The sequence below is a fragment of the Schistocerca cancellata genome, chromosome 9 (genome assembly GCF_023864275.1).
Source record: "Schistocerca cancellata isolate TAMUIC-IGC-003103 chromosome 9, iqSchCanc2.1, whole genome shotgun sequence".
NCBI classification, from domain to species: Eukaryota; Metazoa; Arthropoda; class Insecta; order Orthoptera; family Acrididae; genus Schistocerca; species Schistocerca cancellata.
In genome coordinates, this window is record NC_064634.1 from 479,274,574 (window position 1) to 479,300,685 (window position 26,112).

General features: G+C 42.6%; 1 protein-coding gene across 2 annotated transcripts in view; it reads right to left on the minus strand.

Annotated features, from left to right (window-relative positions):
• LOC126100173 (ruvB-like 2) overlaps positions 1-26,112 on the minus strand; it is an 82,932-nt gene that overhangs the window by 22,755 nt on the left and 34,065 nt on the right. For both annotated transcript variants that reach the window (XM_049910722.1, XM_049910721.1), the window contains exons 7-8: positions 17,739-17,851; positions 10,601-10,821 (exon numbers count right to left, since the gene is read on the minus strand). In XM_049910722.1, the coding sequence (XP_049766679.1) occupies positions 10,601-10,821; positions 17,739-17,851 (334 nt within the window). The remainder of the gene's footprint in view (positions 1-10,600; positions 10,822-17,738; positions 17,852-26,112) is intronic.

Below are 26,112 nucleotides of genomic sequence, written 5' to 3' on the forward strand. Positions count from 1 at the left end.
AACAATTAAGATAAACATTTGACAATAGTCACCAATGCACCAAACATGAAGGAAGCTGAAAAGCAGAGACTGTTAAAAAGATTTTTGAAGTGAGGTCTTCATCTAAGTGCTAACAGCATGAGCAGCAAGTAACATAAAATTCAGCATAGTAACAATCCTACACACAAAGATATGAAATTACCAGGGGATTTTTCTAGCATGCTATAGCAGTACAAGGAAAATGAAATAAATGATATTATAAATGAAAATTGAGAGTAAACCTGAGAGCTCTGCAGGAGGATTTATAAGCGAAATAAAGAGTGAGGAGGAATAGGAAAAATCATAGGTCTACAAAACGATCAATAAATTATTGATTAACAGGTGTGGATAATGAGGTCTCCTGGGACTGGAACTATGTAAGAGAGCTGCAAGACTGATGTCTGAATGAGTGCTGTACAGTAAAGTAACCTTGTAATTCCATACACAGGTGTCATATTAAGAAAAGCAGAGCTACCGTCCATACAGTTCTGAGAATGTCGAATCTCACTTTTTGGGCTTTTTCAATGCCCTGTTGAATATTTAAAGCACACTTGCACATTCTCAGAATTTTTAATGAATACAATATCTTCTAATTTTGTAGGTATGAAGGTTATTCGGGGAGCAAGGTCCGATTTCTTATTAAACTGTTTTATTTAAAACTTTACATGTTTCTCTATTTTTCTACATAGTTTCCCTACCTGTTTACACATGTCATAAAAATCTACAAGCTTTTGCACCCCTTAAGTCACAGATGTCTGCCACCTGTGAGAATAACCAGACCTTAACTGCATCTCTCACATCATCAGTTGCAAAGCACTTGCTGCTGAGAAACTCCTTCAGGTAGTGAAAAACACAGAAAATTTCTCGCCGCCAAGCCTGGATTGTATGGTAGGTGAACTATCTGTTCCCATCCAAAACATCTGATCAGATTTTGAATGTGGATGGCAGAACGTGGTCTAGCATTGTCATGCAGCAACAGAACTCCAGACGTCAGGAATCTATTATGCTTATTCTGTATTGCATGTCGAAGTTGAGTCAGTGTAGCGCAATAAACGGCTGCATTTATTGTTGTCCCTTGCTGCATAAACTTACCTAACAATACTCCAAGTCTATCCCAAAACACGGTTACCATAACCCTACGTATCGAGACTGTCTGCTTGGCCTCTACTTTGACTGGTGAAATCATGTGACATCATTCCATTAACCAACATTTAAACTCTGGGGTCCTGTGAGAAACCTACATCTCGTCCCCTGTGACAATGTTCTCTAAAATTGATCATCTTCCTCATGATATTGGTAAAAAATCAATAACACAAGCCATTCTTTCCATTTTGCGTTTCTCAGTAACCGTCCTGGGAACACAATGTGCACACAATTTGCAAAATTGCTACTTTTCAGAGAGAATTTGGTGCAAAGTTGTTCTACCCACATTCGGAAATTCATGCCAAAGCTAAAGCTGAAGCTATGAATCACCAGTCTATAAACCTTTTTGTCCAAGGCTTTGACCATATCATCTGAGATCACTGACCGTCGGCCCAAATGCAGTTCATCATGGAGATTTTCCTGCATTTCCTTGAAAGCTATCACTCACTCACACACTTGGCTGTCACTCCTACAACTCGCTTATCTGTCTATGAATTTAAGCTGCTGCAACATTCCTTGCCATGAAAAACCAAATCACTGACCTTATTTCACAGTCAGTAAGTTAATCAATTGTTTTAAATATTTCAAACTCACTGTAAACAGCACACTGCGACAATATCAATGCAAATCAAGCCATTTGAAGAGCAAGGCATGCCAGCAGTTGGTGCACATGCCCATTTCAATGCCTGCGGGACATTTGATTTGCTAAGGAGCCTCGGACCCTACTTTCTAATTAACCTTGTACTGCATAACAGAAATGAAATAGGTGATAGTGAGATACGAGATTACGCTGCGATAGGAAACCAGTGGTCGGAAATGCATACTTACTATGTTATAGACACACACAGCATACACTGCATAACAGCAATGTAGCTCATGGTAACTGCTCAAAGTGATGATGCAGTTTCAATGAGAATGACACATGAAGTTCTCCAGCACTCTCTGTTGTACTAGGAGACACGCAGCTTGGATGCTAGCAAGCAGATCTTCGTCCGTTCCAATGGGGGTTTCATACAACAATGTCTTCACCTAATCCCAGAGGAAAAACACCAGAGGTGCGGGATTCTGCGATCATGCTGGCCACGGGTGAGTCCTCCTTTCCAGTTCAACGATGAGTGCGTGTGTTGTTCTGGCGCTCACAGACATTAACATTGAAGTACACTTGTGCACCATCATGTTGTAACCACATCCTTTCACATAGAACAAGTATTACATCTCCAAGAACTGTAGCAGCACATCTGACAGGAACACTTTACCAGTCAAATGAGGATTTTTTTTTTTTTTTGTTTGGGGTTTAAGGGCGCTCAACTACTGAGGTCATTAGCGCCCAGTCACAATTGTTAGAGCACAAAGAAGCTAGTAAAACTCGGAGGCGGGGGGGGGGGAGGGGGGGGGGGGGGGGGGGCGGCGGCAGCTGCTCGAGCGTCATCAGCTAAAATATCCTGTAAAGTAGATGGCAGAGACAGTACAAAACGAGGTTGACTAAAACGGGGGACACGACAATAAAACATGGCGCACTGTTAATGCATGACCACAAGGGCACTGCGGGGCTGGGTCACCGGAGAGCAGGTAGCGGTGGCTAAACCGGCAATGCCCAATCCGCAACCCGGTCAGAAGGACCTCTTCTTGCCGAGATGGTCGGGAGGAGGTTGTCCAAGCAGTTGGGAACACTTTTACTGCCCGGAGCTTGTTTCCTTGAAGTGATGACCAAGTATCCCACCACAAGGAAACAAGCCTCTTACAAACAACCCCACTAACGTCAGATGACGGGACACAATGGGAGGCTGGCCGAGGCAGGAGGACTGCAGCCTTGGCTGCAGCCTCATTCCCAGGCACTCCTACATGGCCGGGAACCAACAGAAAGCTGACAGGAGAGCCATCATTTGCAAAAGAATGGAGGGACTGCTGGATCCGTTGCACCAAGGGATGGACCAGATATGGAGCTCCAAGGCTCTGAAGAGCACTGAGTGAATCAGAGCAGCGTACATACGATGAATGGCGGTGGCGGCGGGCATACTGAACGGCCTGATGGGAGAGCAAAAAGCTCGGCCATAAAGCTGGAACACTGGTCGAGGAGCCGGTATTTAAAGGTGACGGCTCCGACGACAAAGGCACAGCCGACACCATCGTCAGTTTTGGAGCCATCAGTGTAAATAAAGGTGTGACTGGCAAGTCGCGCACGAAGTTCGACAAACTGTGAGCGATACACTGCAGCCGGAGTACTCTCCTTCAGGAGCGAGCTGAGGTCAAGATAAATATGAACCGGAGCCTGGAGCCAAGGTGGTGTCGGGCTCGCACCCTCTCTGAAGGTGGTAGGGAGGGCAAAATCCAATTGTCGAAGCAGGTGACGAAAGCGGACGCCAGGGGGCAGCAGGGCAGACACATACAACCCATACTGACGGTCGAGAGAATCGGCGAAGAAGGACTGATAAGAGGGGTGGTCGGGCATTGACAACAGCCGGCATGCATACCGACAAAGCAGCATGTCGCGCCGGTAGGTCAATGGTAATTCGACAGCTTCAGCATAAAGACTCTCGACGGGACTAGTGTAGAATGCTCCGGTCGCAAGACATAACCCCCGATGGTGGATGGAGTTGAGACGGCGTAAGAGGGATGGCTGAGCAGACGAGTAGACGAGGCTCCCATAATCCAGCTTTGATCGGACTATGGACCAATACAAGTGAAGCAGGACAGTGCGATCCGCTCCCCAAGATGAACCACTAAGAACTCGGAGGACATTAAGGGAACGTGTACAACAGGCAGCCAAATAAGAGACGTGCGGAGACCAACAAAGTTTCCTGTCCAGTGTGAGCCCTAGAAACTTAGTTGTTTCCACGAATGGGAGAACAACGGGACCGAGATGTAAGGATGGCGGAAGGAACGCTTTATATCGCCAAAAGTTGATACAAACCGTCTTCTCTTCAGAGAACCGGAAGCCATTTTCCACACTCCATGAGTATAGGCTGTCGAGACAACGCTGAAGGCAGCGCTCCAGGAGGCATGTTCTCTGGGCACTGCAGTAGATCGCGAAGTCATCGACAAAAAGAGAGCCTGAGACATTAGGTGGAATGCAATCCACAATTGGATTGATCGCTATGGCAAAAAGGGCTACGCTCAAGACGGAGCCCTGAGGCACTCCGTTCTCCTGGAGGAAGACGTCGGACAATACGGAACCCACACGTACCCTAAACTTTCGATCTGTTAAAAAGGAATCAATAAAAAGGGGCAGGCGACCGCGTAGACCCCACCTGTGCATAGTGCGGAGGATACCTCCTCCCCAACAGGTATCATAAGCCTTCTCCAAATCGAAGAACATGGCTACCGTTTGGTGCTTTCGCAAAAAGTTTTCCATGATGAATGTCGACAAGGTCACAAGGTGGTCAACAGCGGAGCGGCGGCGACGAAAGCCGCATTGAACTTGGTAAGTAGCCGTCGAGATTCAAGAATCCAAACTAACCGAGCGTTAACTATGCGCTCCATCACCTTACAGACACAGCTTGTAAGAGAAATGGGGTGGTAACTAGAAGGAAGGTGTCTATCCTTCCCGGGTTTGGGTATAGGAACAATGACGGCGTCACGCCAACGCATGGGGACTTGACCTTCGGTCCAGACGCGATTGTAGGTACGGAGAAGGAAGCTTTTGCCCGCCGGAGAAAGGTGTGCCAGCATCTGAACGTGAATGTCATCCGGCCCCGGAGCAGAGGACCGGGACAGTGCAAGCGCACGTTCGAGTTCCCGCATAGTAAAGGGGGCATTATAGGTTTCCAGATTCAGCGAGTGGAAGGAAGGTCGCCGAGCCTCTTCTGCCTCTTTCCTGGGAAGGAAGGCAGGATGGTAATGGGCGGAGCTGGAAACCTCCGCAAAAAAGCGGCCGAAGGCATTGGTGACATCCACAGGATCAACAAGGACCCCATTACCCGAAGTTAGGCCAGGTACCGAGGAGTGGGCCTTAATGCCCGACAGCCGGCACAGGCCACCCCAGACGACAGAAGAGGGAGTAAAACTGTTAAAGGAGCTGGTGAAAGAGGCCCAACAAGCTTTTTTGCTGTCTTTGATGACTCTACGGCATTGCGCTCTGAGTCGTTTGTATCCAATACAATTCGCCAACGTAGGAGGACAGCGAAAGGTGCGTAAAGCACGTCGTCGAGCACGGATAGCGTCTCTACAAGCCTCATTCCACCAGGGGACGGAAACGCGACGTGAAGAAGAGGTAGTACGAGGAATGGAACGTTCGGCAGCATTGATGATAACAGCCGTGAGGTATTCGACCTGACTGTCACAACTGAGAAAATTGTGGTCCGGAAAGGTCACCAGGGAGGAGTAAAGTCCACAGTCAGCTTCTGGTATGTTTCAGATCGAAGGACGTGGGGATGGGGTGTGGTGCAGGAGACGAACGACACAGGGGAAGTGGTCGCTCGAATAGGTGTCAGAAAGGACATACCACTCGAACCGATGGGCAAGAGTGGTAGAACAGATCGAGAGGTCCAAGTGGGAGTAGGTATGAGTAGAGTCCGAGAGGAAAGTCGGGGCGCCAGTATTGAGGCAGACAAGATTGAGATGGTTGAAGACATCCGCCAAGAGGAAGCCTCTCTGACAGGATGCAGGCGAGCCCCAAAGGGGATGATGGGCACTGAAGTCGCCAAACAATAAAAACGGCAGAGGAAGCTGAACAATCAGGTGCGTCATGTCAGCCCGACTAACTGGGGATGACGATGGAGTGTAGACGGTACAAACAGAAAAAGTAAAGGCAGAAAGAGTAATATGGACAGCTATTGCTTGGAGTGGGGTGGTCAATGGGATGGGATGGGATGGTAATAGACATCGTCCCGAACGAGCAACATGACCCCACCATGAGCTGGAATACCGTCCACAGGGGTGAGCTCAGACCGCTCCGAGGTATAGAGGGTAAAGGCAATACGGTCAGTTGTGCGCAACTTGGTTTCCTGGAGACCAAGGACGAGCAGACGGTGCAGGCAGAGGAGCAGTTGTAATTCCTCCCGATTAGATCGAATACCTCTTATGTTCCAATGTAACAAAGCCATCGCTAGTCAGAAAAAAGGGGGAACGAAACGAGTGAAGGGCTGGTCACCTCGACGGCCGCGGAGGGCCAGGTTTCGAGGGAACAACGCTACAACCGGTGGGAGGCGGATCTTGTTCCATCGAGTCGTCGCCAGCTGCGGCTGCTTTCCCGGGTTGCGTAGGAGGGGCAGCATCATTCGCCGACGAGAGGCCGGCTGAACGCCTGGCAGCAGAGCGTCCCGGCGAAACTGAGGACGGCCAGGAGCAGCAACTCACAGATGGAGCGTCAGACGAAACGCGCCGGCGTGGAGAGGGGGATAAAGACTTCTTCTTGGAGGCCTTGGAAGTCCGATGAGGCACGGGGATGGTGGGCTGGACCCGAAGAAGGTCCTCACGCGCAGGGTCCGTTTTGGAACGCCGGACCTCGGAAGCCGGGGTTCGGAACGTTTCCCCGATGGACGCCTGAGAAGAGGATCGCTTCTCAGGTGGCGGAGGAGGAGGAGGAGGAGGAGGAGGAAGGGTGGCCTCTGGGGCAGAGGGGCAGGGGCTGCGAGGGAGGAGGATTCGGAAGGGAGGGATTTGGGAGGCGGAGGCATAGACCCCGGATGGGGGGAGGAGGTGGAGTGGGGACAGGATAGGGGTGAGGATACTGTGGAAGGAGTGGACACGACTGAGGCAAACGAAGTTGTCAACGTCACGGGATGGAGGCGGTAATACTTCTTCCTGGCCTCAGAATAAGAGAGACGATCCAAAGTTTTTAATTCTTGAATCTTCTTCTCCATCTGATACGCGGGGCAGTCTAAAGATCTAGGCGAGTGGATGCCAGGACAATTGACGCACCGAGGTGGTGGGGTGCATGTATGTTCTTCACGAAGAGGACGTCCACAATCGCCACAAAGGGGCTCAGCCCCACACCATGACGACATGTGCCCAAAGCGCAAACACCGAAAGCAGCGCATAGGAGGCGGGCATAAGGTCGCACGTCGCACCGGTAGCACATCACCTTTACCTTCTCTGGGAGAACGTCCCCCTCGAAGGCGAGGATAAAGGCCCCGCTGTCGATGCAACGGTCTTTGGGGCCACGCTGGACTCGCCGGACGAAATGAGGGGGGGGGGGTCAAATGAGGAGGCAGCAAATACAGTCCTATTAGGTGACATTGGACAATGCATGACCATACACTGTCAGAAAATAGTTCCTGATGGCCACCAATGTTGGTGGTATAGGCATTGTCCTCACTCCAGACATGGCCGTTGCAGCTGTTGAAAACACGATCACAGGTGAATGAGGCCTCATCTGTGAACTGTACAAAATTCAGCACTACAGGACTGTGGTGAATAATCAATTGATAGAAGTAAAGGCAGGGCTCAAACACTGTTGGTTACAGAGCTTGCACACATTCTTTATGATAGGGATGTAATACCTGTTCCAACAGAACTTGCCACTCTGTATTGTTCAAAGTCTGCATTTCACTGCAAGTTGATGGATGCTTATTGGTGGGTAGTTGGCCACGTGATCCAACACCACCTACTCAAAGTGTGGTGTTCGGACATGTCTTTGGTGGGAAACTAGGATGACATACTGTGGCATGAATGACTCCATCTTTCATGAATGACTCCATCTTTCATAAGTTGGTATCCCTAGAGATAAACTTCTTCCAATTAGAACGACATCTGTTGGTAAAGCTTTCTCTGTATGTTTTACAGAAATTACATCCTGCTGCCCCGTACGTTAAATGCATGTGTCAACTCTCATGCCGAATAATGTTCGATCTGTGCATCATGTACTGTACACAGTAATACCCAACACATGGACACATCAGGAGCCGTTTGAAGCAAAGGACACCTGACACCAGGGGTAGTGTTATGTATACAGCGCAGTTTAATACACTGGTGCAGTTCATGGGGCCATCGCATGACACATGTGCTGTAAGTTAAGTCTTGTACAATATGTCTGTTTCGTGGTCATGGGTGTAAGCTGTTTATCACCTGCTGCCTGTTCAGGTGTAGAACAGACACCCAGGATTTTTGTGCGAGTGTGGCAGAACTGCATGCACCATTGAAATACACGCATTCAGAATGGCAGTCATTGCTTCGAGCAATTACTATGTGCTACATTGTTGTTATGCGGCATACACTGTATGTGCCCCGAATATACTAAATATGCATTTCTGACTATTGGTTCCCGGTCTCTATAGAATCAGTTGTGGATCCACCGTCACCTGTTTCAATTTGACCCAAAAGGTTTGAGACACCCTGTATATTTGAAAGCACACATGGCCAGATGCTTCAACAAGAAGTTTAATTCACTCACAGAGTAATATGTACAAATAAGCATTTGGTCGCAATAGACCACTGGCCACTTTAGTCCCAATGTTTAATTTTTTCTTAAAAATGTAATGTAGTGTGCCTTTTTTAAAACAATGAAGTTTCATTCTCACGTAAGTCCTTGTTCATTCTAGCGAACTTAAATTGAATGCTACGGACAGAACAGTTTTTACTCAGTCTCCTAACTATCAGTCCTGTGTGATAAAGGCTTTGAAGTTATTGCAGTGTTGGTACTTTTTTGGTTGTTCATAATATTGCTTAACGACGTTAACAGTAAATGCGATATTGCCGTGTTTGGAGGGAACTGCGGCGATTACAGCCTTCATGAAATACATTAAACGTATTCGTAATTGTGAATAGGAACACTATCACTTGTGTAATGAAATGACGACAATGAAAATGTGTGCTGGACTGGGGCTCAAACACAGACTTCCCACTTATTGACAAATATTTTCAATGTCGTCATTCCATTATACAGCTGACGGATGTCCATATTCGCAATTTGAACACATTTCATATTAACGCTACCCGATCACACCTGCCCATGGAGGCATTTTCTGAGGTGAAAGTATACACTACAGTAAACTAGAACATGGCTGTGCCTAGCCACTCTACTGTGCTAGCTCCTGCAACAGACAGATCTACAGTTCGCTTTATTAGCAATACGTGTTATTCCAAAATAGTCATTGATGCAAGTGGATAGCCCACTGTAGGTTAACACACAACGCAATATAAGTTTTCTTGTCTGAGAAAGTAATGCCTGTGGCAAACTGCTGTACACAGAACACAGTAAACAAAAAAAGCACCACTTGGTCTTCAAGATAGTTGTGTCACAGGGCAATACCCCATACAGAGGTGGGTTACAAAGTAACTTATTCTAAATATGTAGTGACAATTGAAAATCCATGGTATACTGGGGCTTGAAATTTCTGTCAGAAGCAGCAGGAAGTCCAACAAGCAAGCAGTTTATTCTGCAGATTGTTCTTTTCTCTTATGCGCCACTGCTCATCCCCCACTAACAGATGACAATCTACTCTCACAGAATTCATAAAGACAACTCTTTCTCATGCTGATGCTGCACATTTCCTGGCAACCACGTGTACTCTCTCCCACGTCTTCTAATATAATATTTTCCTCACAGAATGACATATCCTTCCTTAGATTTGGGGACATGGAAGAATAAGATGGATATGATATTCTGTTGGTTACATTTACTGAACGAACAGACACGAGCACATCACTTGCCCGAGCAGATATATGTATCTTTTACCTTTGCACGTCATTTTAACTCCAACACAGAGAGCAAGAAGCAATCACATCACGGTAAAGCCACCACAAACTTCCTTACTGCTTCCAAGAAGGAAAAGGGAGGAGAGGAAGTGTCTATACTTAAATTGTAACATACAAGCCAGTGTGAGTATTTTTTGATAAATGCAGAAATTGCTGTGTAAAAGTAAGTTTTCTGATATTTCATATTAAACTTTCCCAATTTTTGTGTAACATCTTGCTATATCAACGAAAATGTATTCTTTGGGATTAATGTTGCCAAGAGTGAAAGCAGTTTGTTTACAAACTAGCTCTGCAAAGTAAGATATCCATATATGAATTGGTCTGTACTGGAAGGGCCTATATCCAGTTCAATGGCTTTTGAACAATTAAAAAAAGTAAGAAAGAGTGTAATCCATTATAATGTGTCTTAAGTATGTGTAATACGAGCTGATGTTCAAACATTAGCCTAGAGTGGGTGATGAAACATTAATACTGGTCGGAGATCCTAAAAATTTTGACTCTGGCCCTTTCCGTATGGATAAATTCATATAATGTAAACTCGATAAAGACCGACTAAAGAATAAGAAACGTGATGTAGGAGTAAGTAAGGAGAAGGGGTAAAGCAGAAGAGAAAAGTGTCTCTGTGCTGCCAGTTAGGTGTGTGTGTGTGTGTGTGTGTGTGTGTGTGAGAGAGAGAGAGAGAGAGAGAGAGAGAGAGAGAGAGAGAGAGAGAGACACTACACATTCGAAACTTAATTGTTTTAATGGTAGCATGCACTCTTCAAACAATCTTTCATCTAAATATTTAGATAAATGAATACTCCACCTAATTTTTAAAATCTCTTTCAACTCCTTTTCCTGGTATGGTGACGTAGACACAATTATCATACGGTCCAGAAGGTCAAGAGGAATTCCATGAGGTGATCGGTAATTGGTGCCTCTTATCCGAGTTATGCCACGATTGGTGGCCATAATAACAACTGGAGCCATCTCATTCTCTAAAGCACGATTCAGGAATGAAAAGCACTCAATGTCTAACATATGGACCTAGTGTAGACAATGACAATATATTAGTCAATAAAGACAGGCAATCTTAAAATTGAAGCATAAACGGTGCTACAGCTAATTTCTGAGAAATTGTGGACTACATTATGTACTTAACCCTAATAATTCTGTAAATAAGAATCATGCAAGACTCAAACTAGATTATGGGCAGCACTCTCTCATAATCAGACATACATCTTACTCATTACAAATTCAACAGTGGACATTTCTATTGTTTCATTACAAATTTATACAGTTCAAATATACACATCAAAAAAAGTTTTGTATCATTCCTATTCCCAGAACTGCATGAGCAGCGCCTATTAGACAGCCGAAAGCCAATCAGTTCCAGCCATTCCACCAGGAAGGAGGTTCACGGCTCATGTTCTTTGTAGTTCAACCATGCCTACACGGTCAATACCGCGGTTTGATCGTGTCCGCATTGTTACTTTGTGCCAGGAAGGGCTCTCAACAAGAGAAGTGTACAGGCATCTCTGAGTGAACCAAAGTGATGTTCGGACATGGAGGAGATACAGGAACTGTCGATGACATGCCTCGCCCAGGCTGCTCAAGGGCTACTATTGCAGTGGGTGATTTTTACCTACGGATTACGGCTCGGAGCAACCCTGACAGTAATGCCACCATGCTGAATAATGCTTTTCGTGCAGCCACAGGATGTTGTGTTACAACTCAAACTGTGCACAATAGGCTGCATGATGCGCAACTTCACACCTGACATCCAAGGCGAGGTCCATCTTTGCAACCACGACACCATGGAGCGCAGTACAGATGGGCCCAACAATGCCGAATCGACCACTCAGGATTGGCATCATGTTCTCTTCACCGATGAGTATCACATATGCCTTCAACCAGACAATCGTCGGAGACATGTTTGGAGACAACCCGGTCAGGCTAAATGCCTTACCAACAACACTGTAGGTTCCGGAACCGAGGTGATGCAAAACTTTTTTTCAGGTGTGTATGAATTTCATATTTTTTCTGTAACATACTGGACACGAACTTCTAAATTTAGTTTACAAAGAGAAAAATCAAATTGGATATTAAACTTACAATTTCAGGGAAATGATAAATTAGGAAAATCTATGTATACAAGGATTCCCAAGTTCTACACGTAAAGTAAGCTGCACAAAGACAATTTTTGTTGCCACATGTTTCAGCGAGACAAACAAGACTATTCAACATGTAAAATCAAATGCAATTTTCAGAAAATTTTAGTGTCACCACAAAGCAATATTTTATAATTTTGAAAAGTTACACTTAATATACCTTATGTGGAGTTGCAATAGTAAATTTGGCAGTAACTGCAGTCAGAGTTTGATGAGTACAGCTGCCCTGAATCTAAACTGAACTGACTTTACAAATGTAAAAATACCCATAAAAAACGCACATTCAAGTTGTATACGTGGAAAAGGAAAAACAGTTCCTGGATTTTCCCAGATTTTCCGGTTAATACATTTTTTCCCGATTGAAAATACATGTTTCTGTGTTAAATGACAGTATACTTTTCCTTGGGATCATAAAACTTATCAATCCTTTGAATTGTAAAGGTTTTATACACCAACGTAGAGCTTCCCAGCACTTTAGCAAACAAAACCCAGCAAATAAAACAATACGTTTTGGAAAAATCTTTGGTGCAGAAAAACATGTACATTGCATATCTTTGTATTATGAAAGTATAAATACAAATTCCAATAAACACAGCACATTATTATCCAAAGCATTGGTATAGATATTGTGATGCGTTTTTGTCAACCAATCATAGTTCATGTCACGTGATCTCGCCAACCAATGACAGCAAATATTCAGAGTATGGGACACCTGATGTAGTCAGCCAATAGCAACATCACAAAATTGTAGTAAGATCACACAAATAGGGAAAGTCAATTGTTTAAACTAACACAAAGGGTGTAGCTATAAGAGAAGTTAAGCTTTCACATATAATATATGCCTTTTGTGCATGTGTTACCCTTTAAGATATATCAAACAGAAACGTGCCAGTAAAATTTCAAATAATGTCATGAATGTCTGATGTTCTGGACCTAAAATTTTTCTAACTGGCTGGTCCTCAAAAGTGATAAGTTTTCAATGATATCTTGCATAAAAATAAATTTACATCGAAAGTAACACTTCTCACACCATCATTCACAATCTGTTAGGTTCATTTGAACATTTGCCAGATAGAGCCAGGAAACTACCGTTACTGCACATGCACACCTACGAGCATGTGAGAAGCTTATGCTTTGTGTTTGCTACGCTCATATGCCTTTCACTGCATTTCTGTTTGGACTATGTTTAGCACTACGGCATGTTGTTCTGAGGAGACACATGGAGTTATTGCACTTAGGGCAAAAGTTGTATCAGATCCTATCCACATAAGGAACACAAAATAAGAAAGCAGTCCATAGCATAATACTCATTTTCAAACTAGTCTCTACAGCTCAAAGTACTCTCATATTACTATGTGGTAATTTTAACAGGTTTTTCTTATTCTTGCTCTGCAATACTGTTACATAGCATTTCCAATCAGGTTTACAACACACAGCACTCCATAAAGCTAGTAAGAAGGAATACAAATTCTTGCGAAAATAAAATTTTTTTGTATCCTCCAGAACTACGAACACTTAAGTTTTTCATTACTTTTTCAAACTGTATAAAATATTACAAGGTTATTTGTGTAGCCAAGAAAGTGTATAATTGGCAGGTTATGCCCTACTCCAGGAGTAAATATAAAGCCTTGTGGGGAGTCACAATGATAAAATCAAGGTGCACTGCCAGTGTGTAATTTGTTGAAGGATAGCATTCTGTAAATTTAAGAGGTAAACAACACAAATTAAGAAACAATGTAAAGCCTAGAGAAGGTACCAGGCAATTGCTGAAACATGTCTTGTGATAAAAAAATCTTGTCTTTCATGGAAGGCAGACACATACAACTCAGCTAAAGCTGTCAATATATTTTAAACAAAACATTTTATTCAATACCACTGATGAAATTTGCCTGCTTATTTATACTGAAGTGAAGATTTACATATGTATACAGCATTAAGAGATCTTACATTATGTCATAAAATAAACAGAACACCAGAGACCAGAAAACACTCCATGAGCATCGGAATTTCATAAATCTTACTCTAATGCATAATTGCACATGTGTATGTCAAGATTTACAATAAAGTAGGTACCTACCTGGCATTAAGCGTTTGAGTGAGGTTTTCAGGAAACAGCTGAAATTAGCTAACAGTGTGGAATGAACAACTTTGTTTTAAATAAATTGACTGTCTCTGCGGAAAAGATTAATGAAAGCCAAATGTCTTCAGCAAACTGGTAAAAATAACTTCCTGTTCTGTAAAGCAATTAAGGCTTGATTGTCAATAACATGGAAATAAAAACCGGAACTAATAACATGTTTTAATCTTTCATAATTATGTGAATGTATCTTACTTCACTTGATGGCTGCCAGCCACAGAAACCTGTTTTGTTTTCATTTGAAACAAGAGCTGTGAACGAAAATAGCAAAATCACGAAATATGGATCATGTGGAAACTACCAACCCCCATTCCAATTCCAATTGTTCTGCGCCTGAGTGAATCTGGCAGCTTCGTGTGCCAGGAAAGTTTTTCTGGGTATCATCTGGCTGCTTGATGCTACTCCATACTCCCAAGTAACCAGCAGGAGAAGACTGTTCATATGTGACTTCAGTTCTGTGCGCACACGAGCCTATTGGCAAGTGCTCAAATGAACCAAATTTAAACAGCTGTAATGTCATTCTCATCGAAAGCAGTTTCTTCTTACGAATTATTGCACAATCTTCATCCTTCAGTCTTTGACACATTTTGTTCTCAGCAGAGGCTACTGTGCACACATTGTTTTGCTGTTGTAAATGGTTCATTTTCTTTGCATCTTAAGTTTTATTACGGCATTTTTTTCTCTCGTTTGTGTTTTATTGCTGCAGACAATTCTGCAGTAGCAGGCTTTGTTTCAGTTACTGTCAAGAGCAAAGGAGGATGTTTACTTTCCTGGCAGTGAACCATAATTTATTGCACAAGTCAAAACACGCTTCACACAACCACCACATTTATTTAACATTGGGGGAGCTTCTTAAGCAATTTTCATACTACATTTTGCTATGTAAATAACGAGTATAAAGTGGATAGGTTCTCACTTACAAAGAAAGAAGACAGAAATAGTTTCCAAAATTTGCAATGAATGAACCAGTTGAACATATATAACGAGCTTCTGCTTTAATTTGTTTCCTAGAATGGCTACCACAGTCACGACAATAAATTGTCAACACAGACATGTATCAATGCCTTCAAGAAAGCAAAAGAATATCTTTGAAAGGATCACAGCCACAGTACCTCTTGTGGTGTATACATACGTAATGGCATGTCTACTGCTTGACAGAACTGTTTATTTTCAAGGTGTATGTTGTTAACCTGAAGTTGTCCGACTTCTGCCAAATCAGCACTAGGAGCTGAGAGGATGACATAGTGTCGATATTCAGTTTGCTAAATGCTGTAAGAACAGTCACCTGTAGTGGATGATGATGGATACAAAGCACAGCTGTGACTATCAAGTAACATGGATCTAAGAGTTTGCAGATCAAAATTGGATCACGCAGACAATAAGACACTAAATTTAAGTTAATGCTTATTCATGAAGCAAACACCACAAACAGCAGCACGGAAGAAAGAAAATTTGATGTCACAAAACTGAATGTTCCTAGGTGGCATCGGGAAAAGAATAAATTACAGATTGCCAGATCTACACAAAAAAAACTTGTGAGGGACCAAGGCACAGAAGGTTTTACAAACTGGAGCAGCAGGTGTTCAGTATGTGTATAAGAAATGCAATTAATGCTTTCAAATTACTCGAAAAATTATCCAAATGAAGGTGCCGAAGATAAACACGAATTTTCCAATTGCCCACATCACGGAATTCAAAGCAAGTACAAGCTAGCGTGGGACAATGACGAAGAGGGTCCAGCTCATGTTATGATTCAGAACAACACTAGTTTAGTGACATCCTGTGGCAACTGACAAAAAAAGAACTACTTGTGCATCAGCATCATGTTCTCTATCTCACATAACTCAACAACTGTTTACAGTTGACAGTGTTAAATTTTTGAGGCACCTTTAAGATACTTATATTGATAAAAATGTCTGTAAATTAGTCAGAACACGTTAAAAATAAAAATTTCTTAAGCTTTTTTTAAAAGAAGAAAAGAAAAAGAAGAAGAGGAAGGAATGTCACCTTAAATTCAATATCATTTTTGAGTCAGGAACATATGCAACAGCTATAGGGACTCAAAAACTGCAACAAAGTGGAGGCTCAAGATAAAGTCAGCACCGTAGTTATGAATAACTACATTTGACTAATAGCTGTTGTCTGATAAGAAGCAACTATGAAATGCTGACATATTAACACAGTATTTGAACAAAAGTACCCAGACACCTGTTAGTGGACATTAACGAGGGTGTGTCCACATTCGCATCTATGATAATTTGAATTCTTCTGGGGTCACTTACAATGAGGTATCTGAACGCCTGAGGAGGAATGGCAGCCCTTCTTTCTCCAGGGCCAAAACCGAAGAAGACAGTGATGCTGCACACAAGATGCCTGGAATGAATTCAGTTACTCAACCCAAAGGGGTTGCACTCTGTTTAGGTTAGGACTCTGGACAAGCAAGTCAATTTCCGGAATGCTGTTCTCCACAAACCATTTTCTCACAGACGCTGCTTTATGACATTGTGCATTGTCGTGCTGATACGACCAAGTGTCATATCTTAACTCTACTGTACATGACACACAATGCTGTAAAATGTGTGCATACCATTCCACATTTAGTGTGATAAGGGGACCATACTCTAAACACAAAAGAAACACCCCTGTATCACAACACCATCTCCTCTATACTTCACTGTTAACACTACATGAGAGCAGATGACGTTCTCCAGTCATTCACTAAACCGAAACCATTCCACCGCATCACCACAAGGTATGCAGAGATTAGTCAGGCCAAATCCCTTTCTTCCATTGATTTTACACGATTACTTACAGCCACTTTTTGCAATGCTCGATAATCCCTCTCCGTCAGTACACGAGATCTGCCTGCACTTTGTTTAGCTGTGACTGTGCCTTCACATTTCCACGTCACAATTACGACACTAACAGCTGACTTTGATAACTTTACAAGGGCTGAAATGTCCCTGATTAATGACATCCAATGACTAGGTCACGTTCGAAGTAACTGACCTTTCCTAATTGACCCGCTGCTGCTGTTGCCGGCAACATAATACTCACTGCCTCTTGTGACATCTATCGGTCATAGTCCACAGCTCAAGGTATAGTGGTTAGTGTTGCTGGCTTTACATCATGATGTCTGAGGTTTGATCCCCGAACAAGTCAGAGATGTTCTTCACTTGGGGACTGGATGTTTGTGTTCTTCTGATCATTTCATCTCATCTTCATCAATGCTCAAGTCCCCAAAGTGGAGTCAAATAGAAAGACTTGCACCAGGCAACTGACCAACCGTACAATCATTTTATTTCCACATGACACATGTCGGGATACTTTTGATCAGATAGTGTATTTTAGAGCTATAAAAACCTAGTAGAACATTGGTATCATTTCGACACTTGTCTATACGGCCATAAAAAATAATTTGTGAGAATACTCTTCAAAAGCATTCTGTCTACTGTTCCTATTATCCCAGCTTCCTCAAGTTACATATGCAAGCAGTTCACACTGATTTTATGTACCATTAACAACAAGTACTACAAGACAAACGCCCCAAGACATGAACTCAAGAATCCATTAAATACATTAGAACAGAACAATTAAAGACAGGAAGTATATGAAAAATGGCTTTAGTTAAAACACACATGTATGTAAAGTGTTACCTCATCAATAAATAATACACCAGGAACAATTTCTGCTTTGCCTTCTTCTCTCCATTCAGCAACTTTCATATCAATTTGTTCTCGCACTTCAAACTTTATTTCACCAGTATCACCTAAAATATGAAGAAGCCAGTGCCAATATTAGTAATTTGAATAATGTCAAAGTATACATAATATCAACAGAGATACCATGTGGTGCTTTTCAGAGAATAAAAAACAATGGAGATCTCTTTGTATAAGGCTACCTAAAAGAAAGTCTTATGGCAAAATAAACCACTAACCTACACCCTTAATGAGATTCTAACAAAATTTAAGCCCCAGTACCCAAGTTGCTGTCAGTCTCTCACTGTTTATCACTATTGGGGCCCAATCTAACTTTTGAAGGTTACCAACAGTCAATAGTTCCATTTTATTCCATAAATTCACAGCAAATACAGTTTAGTACATAAGTAGCATGACGTACAATTAGGGTAGGTTGGCAGCCAGACATCTAAGAATGTTACAAATATTTAAAGGGTAAATACCGTATTTACTCGAATCTAAGCCGCACTTTTTTCCGGTTTTTGTAATCCAAAAAACCGCCTGCGGCTTAGAATCGAGTACAAAGCAAGCGGAAGTTCTAAAAAAATGTTGGTAGGTGCCGCCGCAACTAACTTCTGTCGTCGAATATATGTAGCGCTACACAGGCATGCTTTGTAGGCACAAAGATAAATACTGGCGCCAAAACCTCTGCGTCAGTGTATATATATATATATATATGAATATAATAGAGGGAAACGTTCCACGTGGGAAAAAAATATATTTAAAAAGAAAGATGATGAGACTTACCAAACAAAAGCGCTGGCAGGTCGATAGACACACAGACAAACACAAACATACACACAAAATCTAGCTTTCGCAACCAATGGTTGCCTCGTCAGGAAAGAGGGAAGGAGAGGGAAAGACAAAAGGATTTGGGTTTTAAGGGAGAGGGTAAGGAGTCATTCCAATCCCGGGAGCGGAAAGACTTACCTTAGGGGGAAAAAAGGAGGGAAAAAAGGACAGGTATACACTCGCACACACACACATATCCATCCTCATATACACAGACACAAGCAGACATTTGTAAAGGCAAAGAGTTTGGGCAGAGATGTCAGTCGGGGCGGATGTACAAAGGCAAAGATGATGTTGAAAGACAGGTGAGGTACGAGCGGCGGCAAATTGAAATTAGAAATTAGCGGAGATTGAGGCCTGGCGGATAGCGAGAAGAGAGGATATGCTGAAGGGCAAGTTCCCATCTCCGGAGTTCTGACAGGTTGGTGTTAGTGGGAAGTATCCAGATAACCCGGACGGTGTAACACTGTGCCAAGATGTGCTGGCCGTGCACCAAGGCATGTTTAGCCACAGGGTGATCCTCATTACCAACAAACACTGTCTGCCTGTGTCCATTCATGCGAATGGACAGTTTGTTGCTGGTCATTCCCACATAGAAGGTAAGTCTTCCCTACCCTCTGGCTCCTACCCCTGTAACCGCCCCCGGTGTAAAACCTGTCCCATGCACCCTCCCACCACCACCTACTCCAGTCCTGTAACCCGGAAGGTGTACACGATCAAAGGCAGAGCCACGTGTGAAAGCACCCACGTGATTTACCAACTGACCTGCCTACACTGTGAAGCGTTCTATGTGGGAATGACCAGCAACAAACTGTCCATTCGCATGAATGGACACAGGCAGACAGTGTTTGTTGGTAATGAGGATCACCCTGTGGCTAAACATGCCTTGGTGCACGGCCAGCACATCTTGGCACAGTGTTACACCGTCCGGGTTATCTGGATACTTCCCACTAACACCAACCTGTCAGAACTCCGGAGATGGGAACTTGCCCTTCAGCATATCCTCTCTTCTCGCTATCCGCCAGGCCTCAATCTCCGCTAATTTCTAATTTCAATTTGCCGCCGCTCGTACCTCACCTGTCTTTCAACATCATCTTTGCCTTTGTACATCCGCCCCGACTGACATCTCTGCCCAAACTCTTTGCCTTTACAAATGTCTGCTTGTGTCTGTGTATATGAGGATGGATATGTGTGTGTGTGCGCGAGTGTATACCTGTCCTTTTTTCCCTCCTTTTTTCCCCCTAAGGTAAGTCTTTCCGCTCCCGGGATTGGAATGACTCCTTACCCTCTCCCTTAAAACCCAAATCCTTTTGTCTTTCCCTCTCCTTCCCTCTTTCCTGACGAGGCAACCATTGGTTGCGAAAGCTAGATTTTGTGTGTATGTTTGTGTTTGTCTGTGTGTCTATCGACCTGCCAGCGCTTTTGTTTGGTAAGTCTCATCATCTTTCTTTTTAAATATATATATATATATATATATATATATATATATATATATATATATATATATATATATATATATATAAAAAAAGGGTGGAAGACGTGCTTTTTTTTCTCCGCCCTGAGTTTTGACCACTGCATTTTCATACATTATCCAACGAAGTAAATACAAATTCCGTATTGTTCATCTTCGAATGTAGCAGAATTTTAATGTACTACGAAAATCAGACAGGCAAGACTGTTTGGGATGTTTGTCAATATGGCCAACTCTACGGTCTGAATTTTTTCCTAGCTGTGAGAAGAGATGGTTGCTAATAGGAACCTGACGAAATGTGAATCACATGCAGTATTCTCTTCCCCATCAGAAAGAATACGGATATAAACATTTTGCCATGTATTCTTCCGTGTTTGCTGCTATCTCATTTAAATCCTGTCTGCCTAATAAACTACGAAACTAGAGTGAGACAACAGCAAACGCGGAAGAATATACATATCGTGTCATGTTTATATTTGTATTATTCTTATGCCTAATAGTGATACAGTCAGAAATGAAGCACGGCAACTGACTAGATTTTTAAATCTAAGATGACTCTTAATTTCTGTGCAGAATTTGATGCACTAAAGAAGCGGCCGCATAGATTTTCAAACGGAGAATAATTTTCGCCTAACTCTCGTTCAGAACATGTTCTATCATACGCAGTCTATTATTTGGTTCTTGTTAATCATTATCAAAGAAAGCAGCAGTGTAAGTAACAACAAATAGCAGTCTCTTGCCATTGTTTCGCTATGAGACGATTCCTCTCTTCTTCTTCCTTTTTTTTAAATTGTAAGCGGCGATAGCGCGCACAAAAGCAAGCCATGCCGCGAGCGGCGACAGGCCGTAAACACGCACTATCAGAATGCGACAAACAATGTATGACACAGTACAGTAATGCATTTTCAGCTTAGAGTGACGTAAACACCTATAACAAAGAAAACGGCACTTATCAGATCAAAGCAAAATAAGAAATTGATTCAAACCAGACGAAGCATGTGAGAAAGGAAGGGTACCCGTATAAATATGGACGGAGCGCCTGACGCATAGCAATAGCTACCTGGTAAAGCTTAACTGCTAAGCTTACGACTCGAACCAAACTACTGTAGCTGCATCGTCATTCATTCGACCTAATTGTGTCTCGTATTACAATGGACCAACTTTGTTTCGATTTGGAGGTGCGGCCTAAAGCTTCTCTCCCCCCTTGAATTTCGAGTCTCAAATTTCACGTGCGGCTTAGATTCGGGAATTTTTTTTTTCCTTTATTTCGAGTCTCATTTTTCAGGTGCGGCTTAGATTCGAGTGCAGCTTAGATTTGAGTAAATACGGTAGTTGCAAATGGCCTGAATTAACAGCATCCCAAATTGAGATACATCTTCACAACTATATGTTTCCCCACTCAACCACACCATCAACTAGTCTGAGCAAACTGATAATGAATTGTGTCTATGTAAACATGTTGATAGTTGTTGTTTGGTTTGGGGGGGGGGGGGGGGGGAGTGGATCAAACAGGGTCATCAGTCCCATCGGAATACCGAAGGATGTCGGCCGTGCCCTTTCAAAGGACGCATCCCAGAATTTGACTGAAGCGGTTTAGGGAAATCACGGAAAACCTAAATCAGGATGGCTGGACGCAAGTTTGAACCGTTGTCCTCCCGAATGCGAGTCCAATGTGCTAAGCACTGCATCAAAGATGTTGAACAGATGATAATTTATGACGGCAACATGTAAACTGTTCCTGTGTCTCAGATCCACAATGTATGTTGCCTTTCAGTTGTAGTTCCCAAATTCTAAAGCTATTGAAAGCTAAGTAACAGAAACTGTGCAAAAAGTCCTATTTGGTGTTAAGAAATTCTTTCAACTGAAAAATGCATTAAAGCCATTTATGTTAGCCATTATGCCTCAACTTGGTGAGTAACTGTTTACTGCTCTAACAAAACAACTTCGTGATTGATAGTTGTCACCAACAGTGGGAGAGGAGCCAGTATTATCAGTTAGTATGGGCACACACATGTTCTGATACAATCAATATGAATCACTCAGGGTTTGATTCTCCAAGCAATAAGTCTTGCCTTCCAAAGCTCTGTATGCATCTAAAGAATATGCGACACAGCGAGCATGTGAAGCTTGAGAAAGGGCAGTGTTCAGCTGACCCCAACCCCCACTGGTCGATTCACTGAAAGTTCTATCACAAATTTATTTTAATTACAGTATGGAAGTTACATACAGTTGGTGACAAGTATGCTAAACAGAAGTCTTAATAGTCTGTGCTGAGTTCTTGTGACACACCTATTACATGTTACAAGGCACTTTAGCTTTGTTAATACATGTTTATGACATCAATTTCATTTTATGGCGTGTAACTCTCAATTTTTTTGTTTTACAGTGGCAGTTAATCCTCCTCAAAATTCACTCTCTTATAGTTATGTAGGGCAAATAGATTACAACATCAATCACCACAGCAAAACCTCTATGCGGAAGGAACTTCCATACACCATCATAAAGCAGATCCTGATCTTATCGTTCTCAAAGCAGACGAAGGATAGATTAACTACCTGCTTGATGGCCTCTGCCTGCCATCACGTATATACAGGTTCTGCTGTAATCATCCCATTCTCGAGGAGTTTGGTGTGATCTCCACCATTTCTCAAACATACATGCCCAACCTAAAATATATTTCCTTTGTCCCTTTCTCACTGCCACGACTCACCGAACACTTACTTCCTACATGTTTTCTAAGATCCACAAGCCAAAATATCTGGAGTGTACCACTGTGGCTGGTTACTGTGTTCCAACTGAATACCTGGCTCTCAGAAGTTTCTATTCCTTTAGCAACAAACACTCTGCCACTATTAATGCCACCTCCCTCTACACCGACATCCCAAATGCACATCGTTTCGTCACTAATCAACACTAATTCTCCCAACTCCTGGCACCATAGCAGCCTACCTGGTTTCTGTGGCTAATTATAATCCCACCTATGATTTCTACTCCTTTGACACAATCACCTGCATTTGGATGTGCACAAGGGTTTTAACTAGCTCCATCCCATCCTGTAGTGACAAATATCTTTGCTACCATTATTCTAAAGTGGTATTTCCCTTTCCACCAAATTCCCATGCAAGAAGCAATAATCGTGCAATTCCTCTGCCTAAGACATTTTTTGTCCACAATCTGTCATTTCCGAAATCTCAAAAGGCATTGCATTATGAAAACAGCCATATCACACCCCAACTCTGCTGCACACACTGCACAGTATTCTACATGAGTATGAACTTGCACAAACAGTCCACTCAGATGAACACAACTGCACAACTTTGGCTAAGAGCCAACTTTGATCACCCAGTTGTGTGAAGTGCCACTCAACATGTTGTCCTCAACAAGTGCTTCACATCCAGTGCCACCTGCAGAACCTCTTACCCCCTTCTGCCCCATCCAACACTTACCAACTCTTCTTGCACGATACCATCCATTCCCACAAAGCCCTGTTTTTTTGCACTTGCCCCCACATTTCTAATAATTTAACTGTTTCAAAAGGAAAATTCACTTTAAAATATGTATAAACTGGAAGGAGGCAGAATGGCTACCCAGAACACACACATTTCCAGGAGATGAAATTCTAAGTACTGCCAATAGATACACAAAAGTAGAAAAAAATTATCCTCGCATTATGCCACCTTCCATAAATAGCATATCCATTTTATTTTGAGGGCTGATATTTGTTTATTTACTGTATTGTACATAGCCAGATGGTACACAGCCATACAACAAGAGGACACCACCATCCAAGCACACTACATGCTACAAATCAGAAATGAGCTCCGTATACTCGCTTTCAATTCCCCAGAGAGTCCTATGATGTCATCTTAAAACTCAATGTCTCTGTGTGCCCGTATATTTGACTCTTTTGAGTCTCCCCCATAGCCCGCTAGTCACTTGCATCTGTTGTCAGGTACAACTGAACTTGGCTCACTCAGAAAAGGAGAGTGAGTACACAAGTTCGCAAGTATAGCCGCAGACTCTCGTGATTCCCACTACACACATGATGACCATTTTGAAAAATTCATTTATTACACATGATCATGATTTTGGCTTTATAGTGATTCTCAAATGCAAGCTGAAACACCACTAAATGTCCAGCCTGACTTAACGAAAGGAATAAGTTATTTACCAATATAATGACTGATCAGTTGGCTATGAATATTGTTCTGTTTATACGTGGAGTTATGTAGGTAAAACTTTTCTGAAGGCTGCTCTAAATTTATTCTAATATTTAATGTATATTCAGAGACTGTCTAACAATTACGTTCACACACACACACACACACACACACACACACACACACACACACGAGGTGTTACCAAGTGTGGAACGATAGTAATAGAAACTATGACAAAGCTGAAGTGCAAGCTTCAAATGGTGATTAATTACTATAATAAATTACAGAAATGAATGATGAATGATAAGCTAGACAATTCACTGTTAGCCCATAAACACAAGCTGCTATAGCCAGGTGTGCTCTTTTGCAGCTGGGATATAACAGATACATTGCTCTATGCCAAGTTATTTTTTATGAGCCAGCACACACTTTCTTGTAGTAGAGGTGGAGCAAACAAGAATAAAGACATTTTGTTTGCATTGGACAAAATTTGTATGTTTTTTCTGAAGCACGGACAATAGCATGAAACTCATTCCAGATATCACTCATCCTCTAATGAAACAGATTTGTAATTGTATACTTGCCATCAACTAATTTTTGTCTTACACACTCACTGTCTCACAAAACACAGTTTGATTAAAGGCCATCTGACCCCTACAGTCAGTCATTTCACCTTGTCAGTACTTTACAGTAGCAAGATTGTGTACTCATTGTCCGTACTAAGCCACTACTAGCCTTACACTCCTGCATGCTTGAGTATATGGGAACAAGTGAACGCGTATGAAGCGATTGCAGTGCCACAGTTCTCAGACTCGTCATACCAGTGAAACTGCAGTGGGAACAATGGAAGCCTATTAGCACTGATGTAACAATGGCACGTTGATTTGTGAAGCACGGAACGCTAACATTAGATTAATGCTTGCTGCACGTCTGATCTCTACTACACACCAGGTGCCTCCCAGTTCTGACCAGTCACCTCGAGATAACAGTCATATTACACATCCAAATTCTGCTTCTGCCACAAGACAGTCGATGCATCATATCCATCCAACAATACTGTTTATCATTTTTCCACTGCAGTTCATGGTGAGAGAGGGTTAAAATCCTAGGAAGAAAGTTTTCAGTTGTCCCAATCGTAGATGTCCTGACTGACAATAGTGCCTCAACTGTGACTTGTATGTGCAAGAAGTGCTTGTTGATTATAGAGATAAAGCACAAGACATCTATTTTTGGACAAATATGAGACTATAGTGGCAAGCATACCACGCATACAGCGGTATCCTTTGCCAACCTGCCAGCTAGTTCCACAAGCTCTGTGCAGTTCGTCTACATTCGTGTAGCCATTGCCTGCACCAGCTGCCAATGGACATGAACAATTAACATCTTAACAGCTGCTAGGTATGGAGTGATAGTGGAATGAACTGATGCCAAATGTTAATCCCAGTTAAAAACCATTATTGCGACTTAATTACAAACTGTCAGAGGCAGCAAAGACTACAAAATGTTTCAGATAGTTCTTATCAGTTATGTTAAGTATAGAACTCTAAGTGCCACACATCAAGCTATCACAAAAGTTAAGTATATACACTGTACATTCTGTGTAAATAAATCATACTTATTGTTTTTTAGTATCTGCATTGGCATGACAATACAGCTACGCTAGACTGTCAGTACTTCGCAGGCCGATGGAGGACTCACAATAACTGGGGAACTGAATGCTGTGAGAACAAAACTCGCCATGCGAGTGAATCTACAGGAAGCAGAAAGTCTGAACCCTCACAGAGACATGTACAGTGATAACTTAGCATGCGGATGTTGCGGGCAGGCAGCTGTAGACTGAGCCCCCAGCAACCACACTTGGCACAATGCA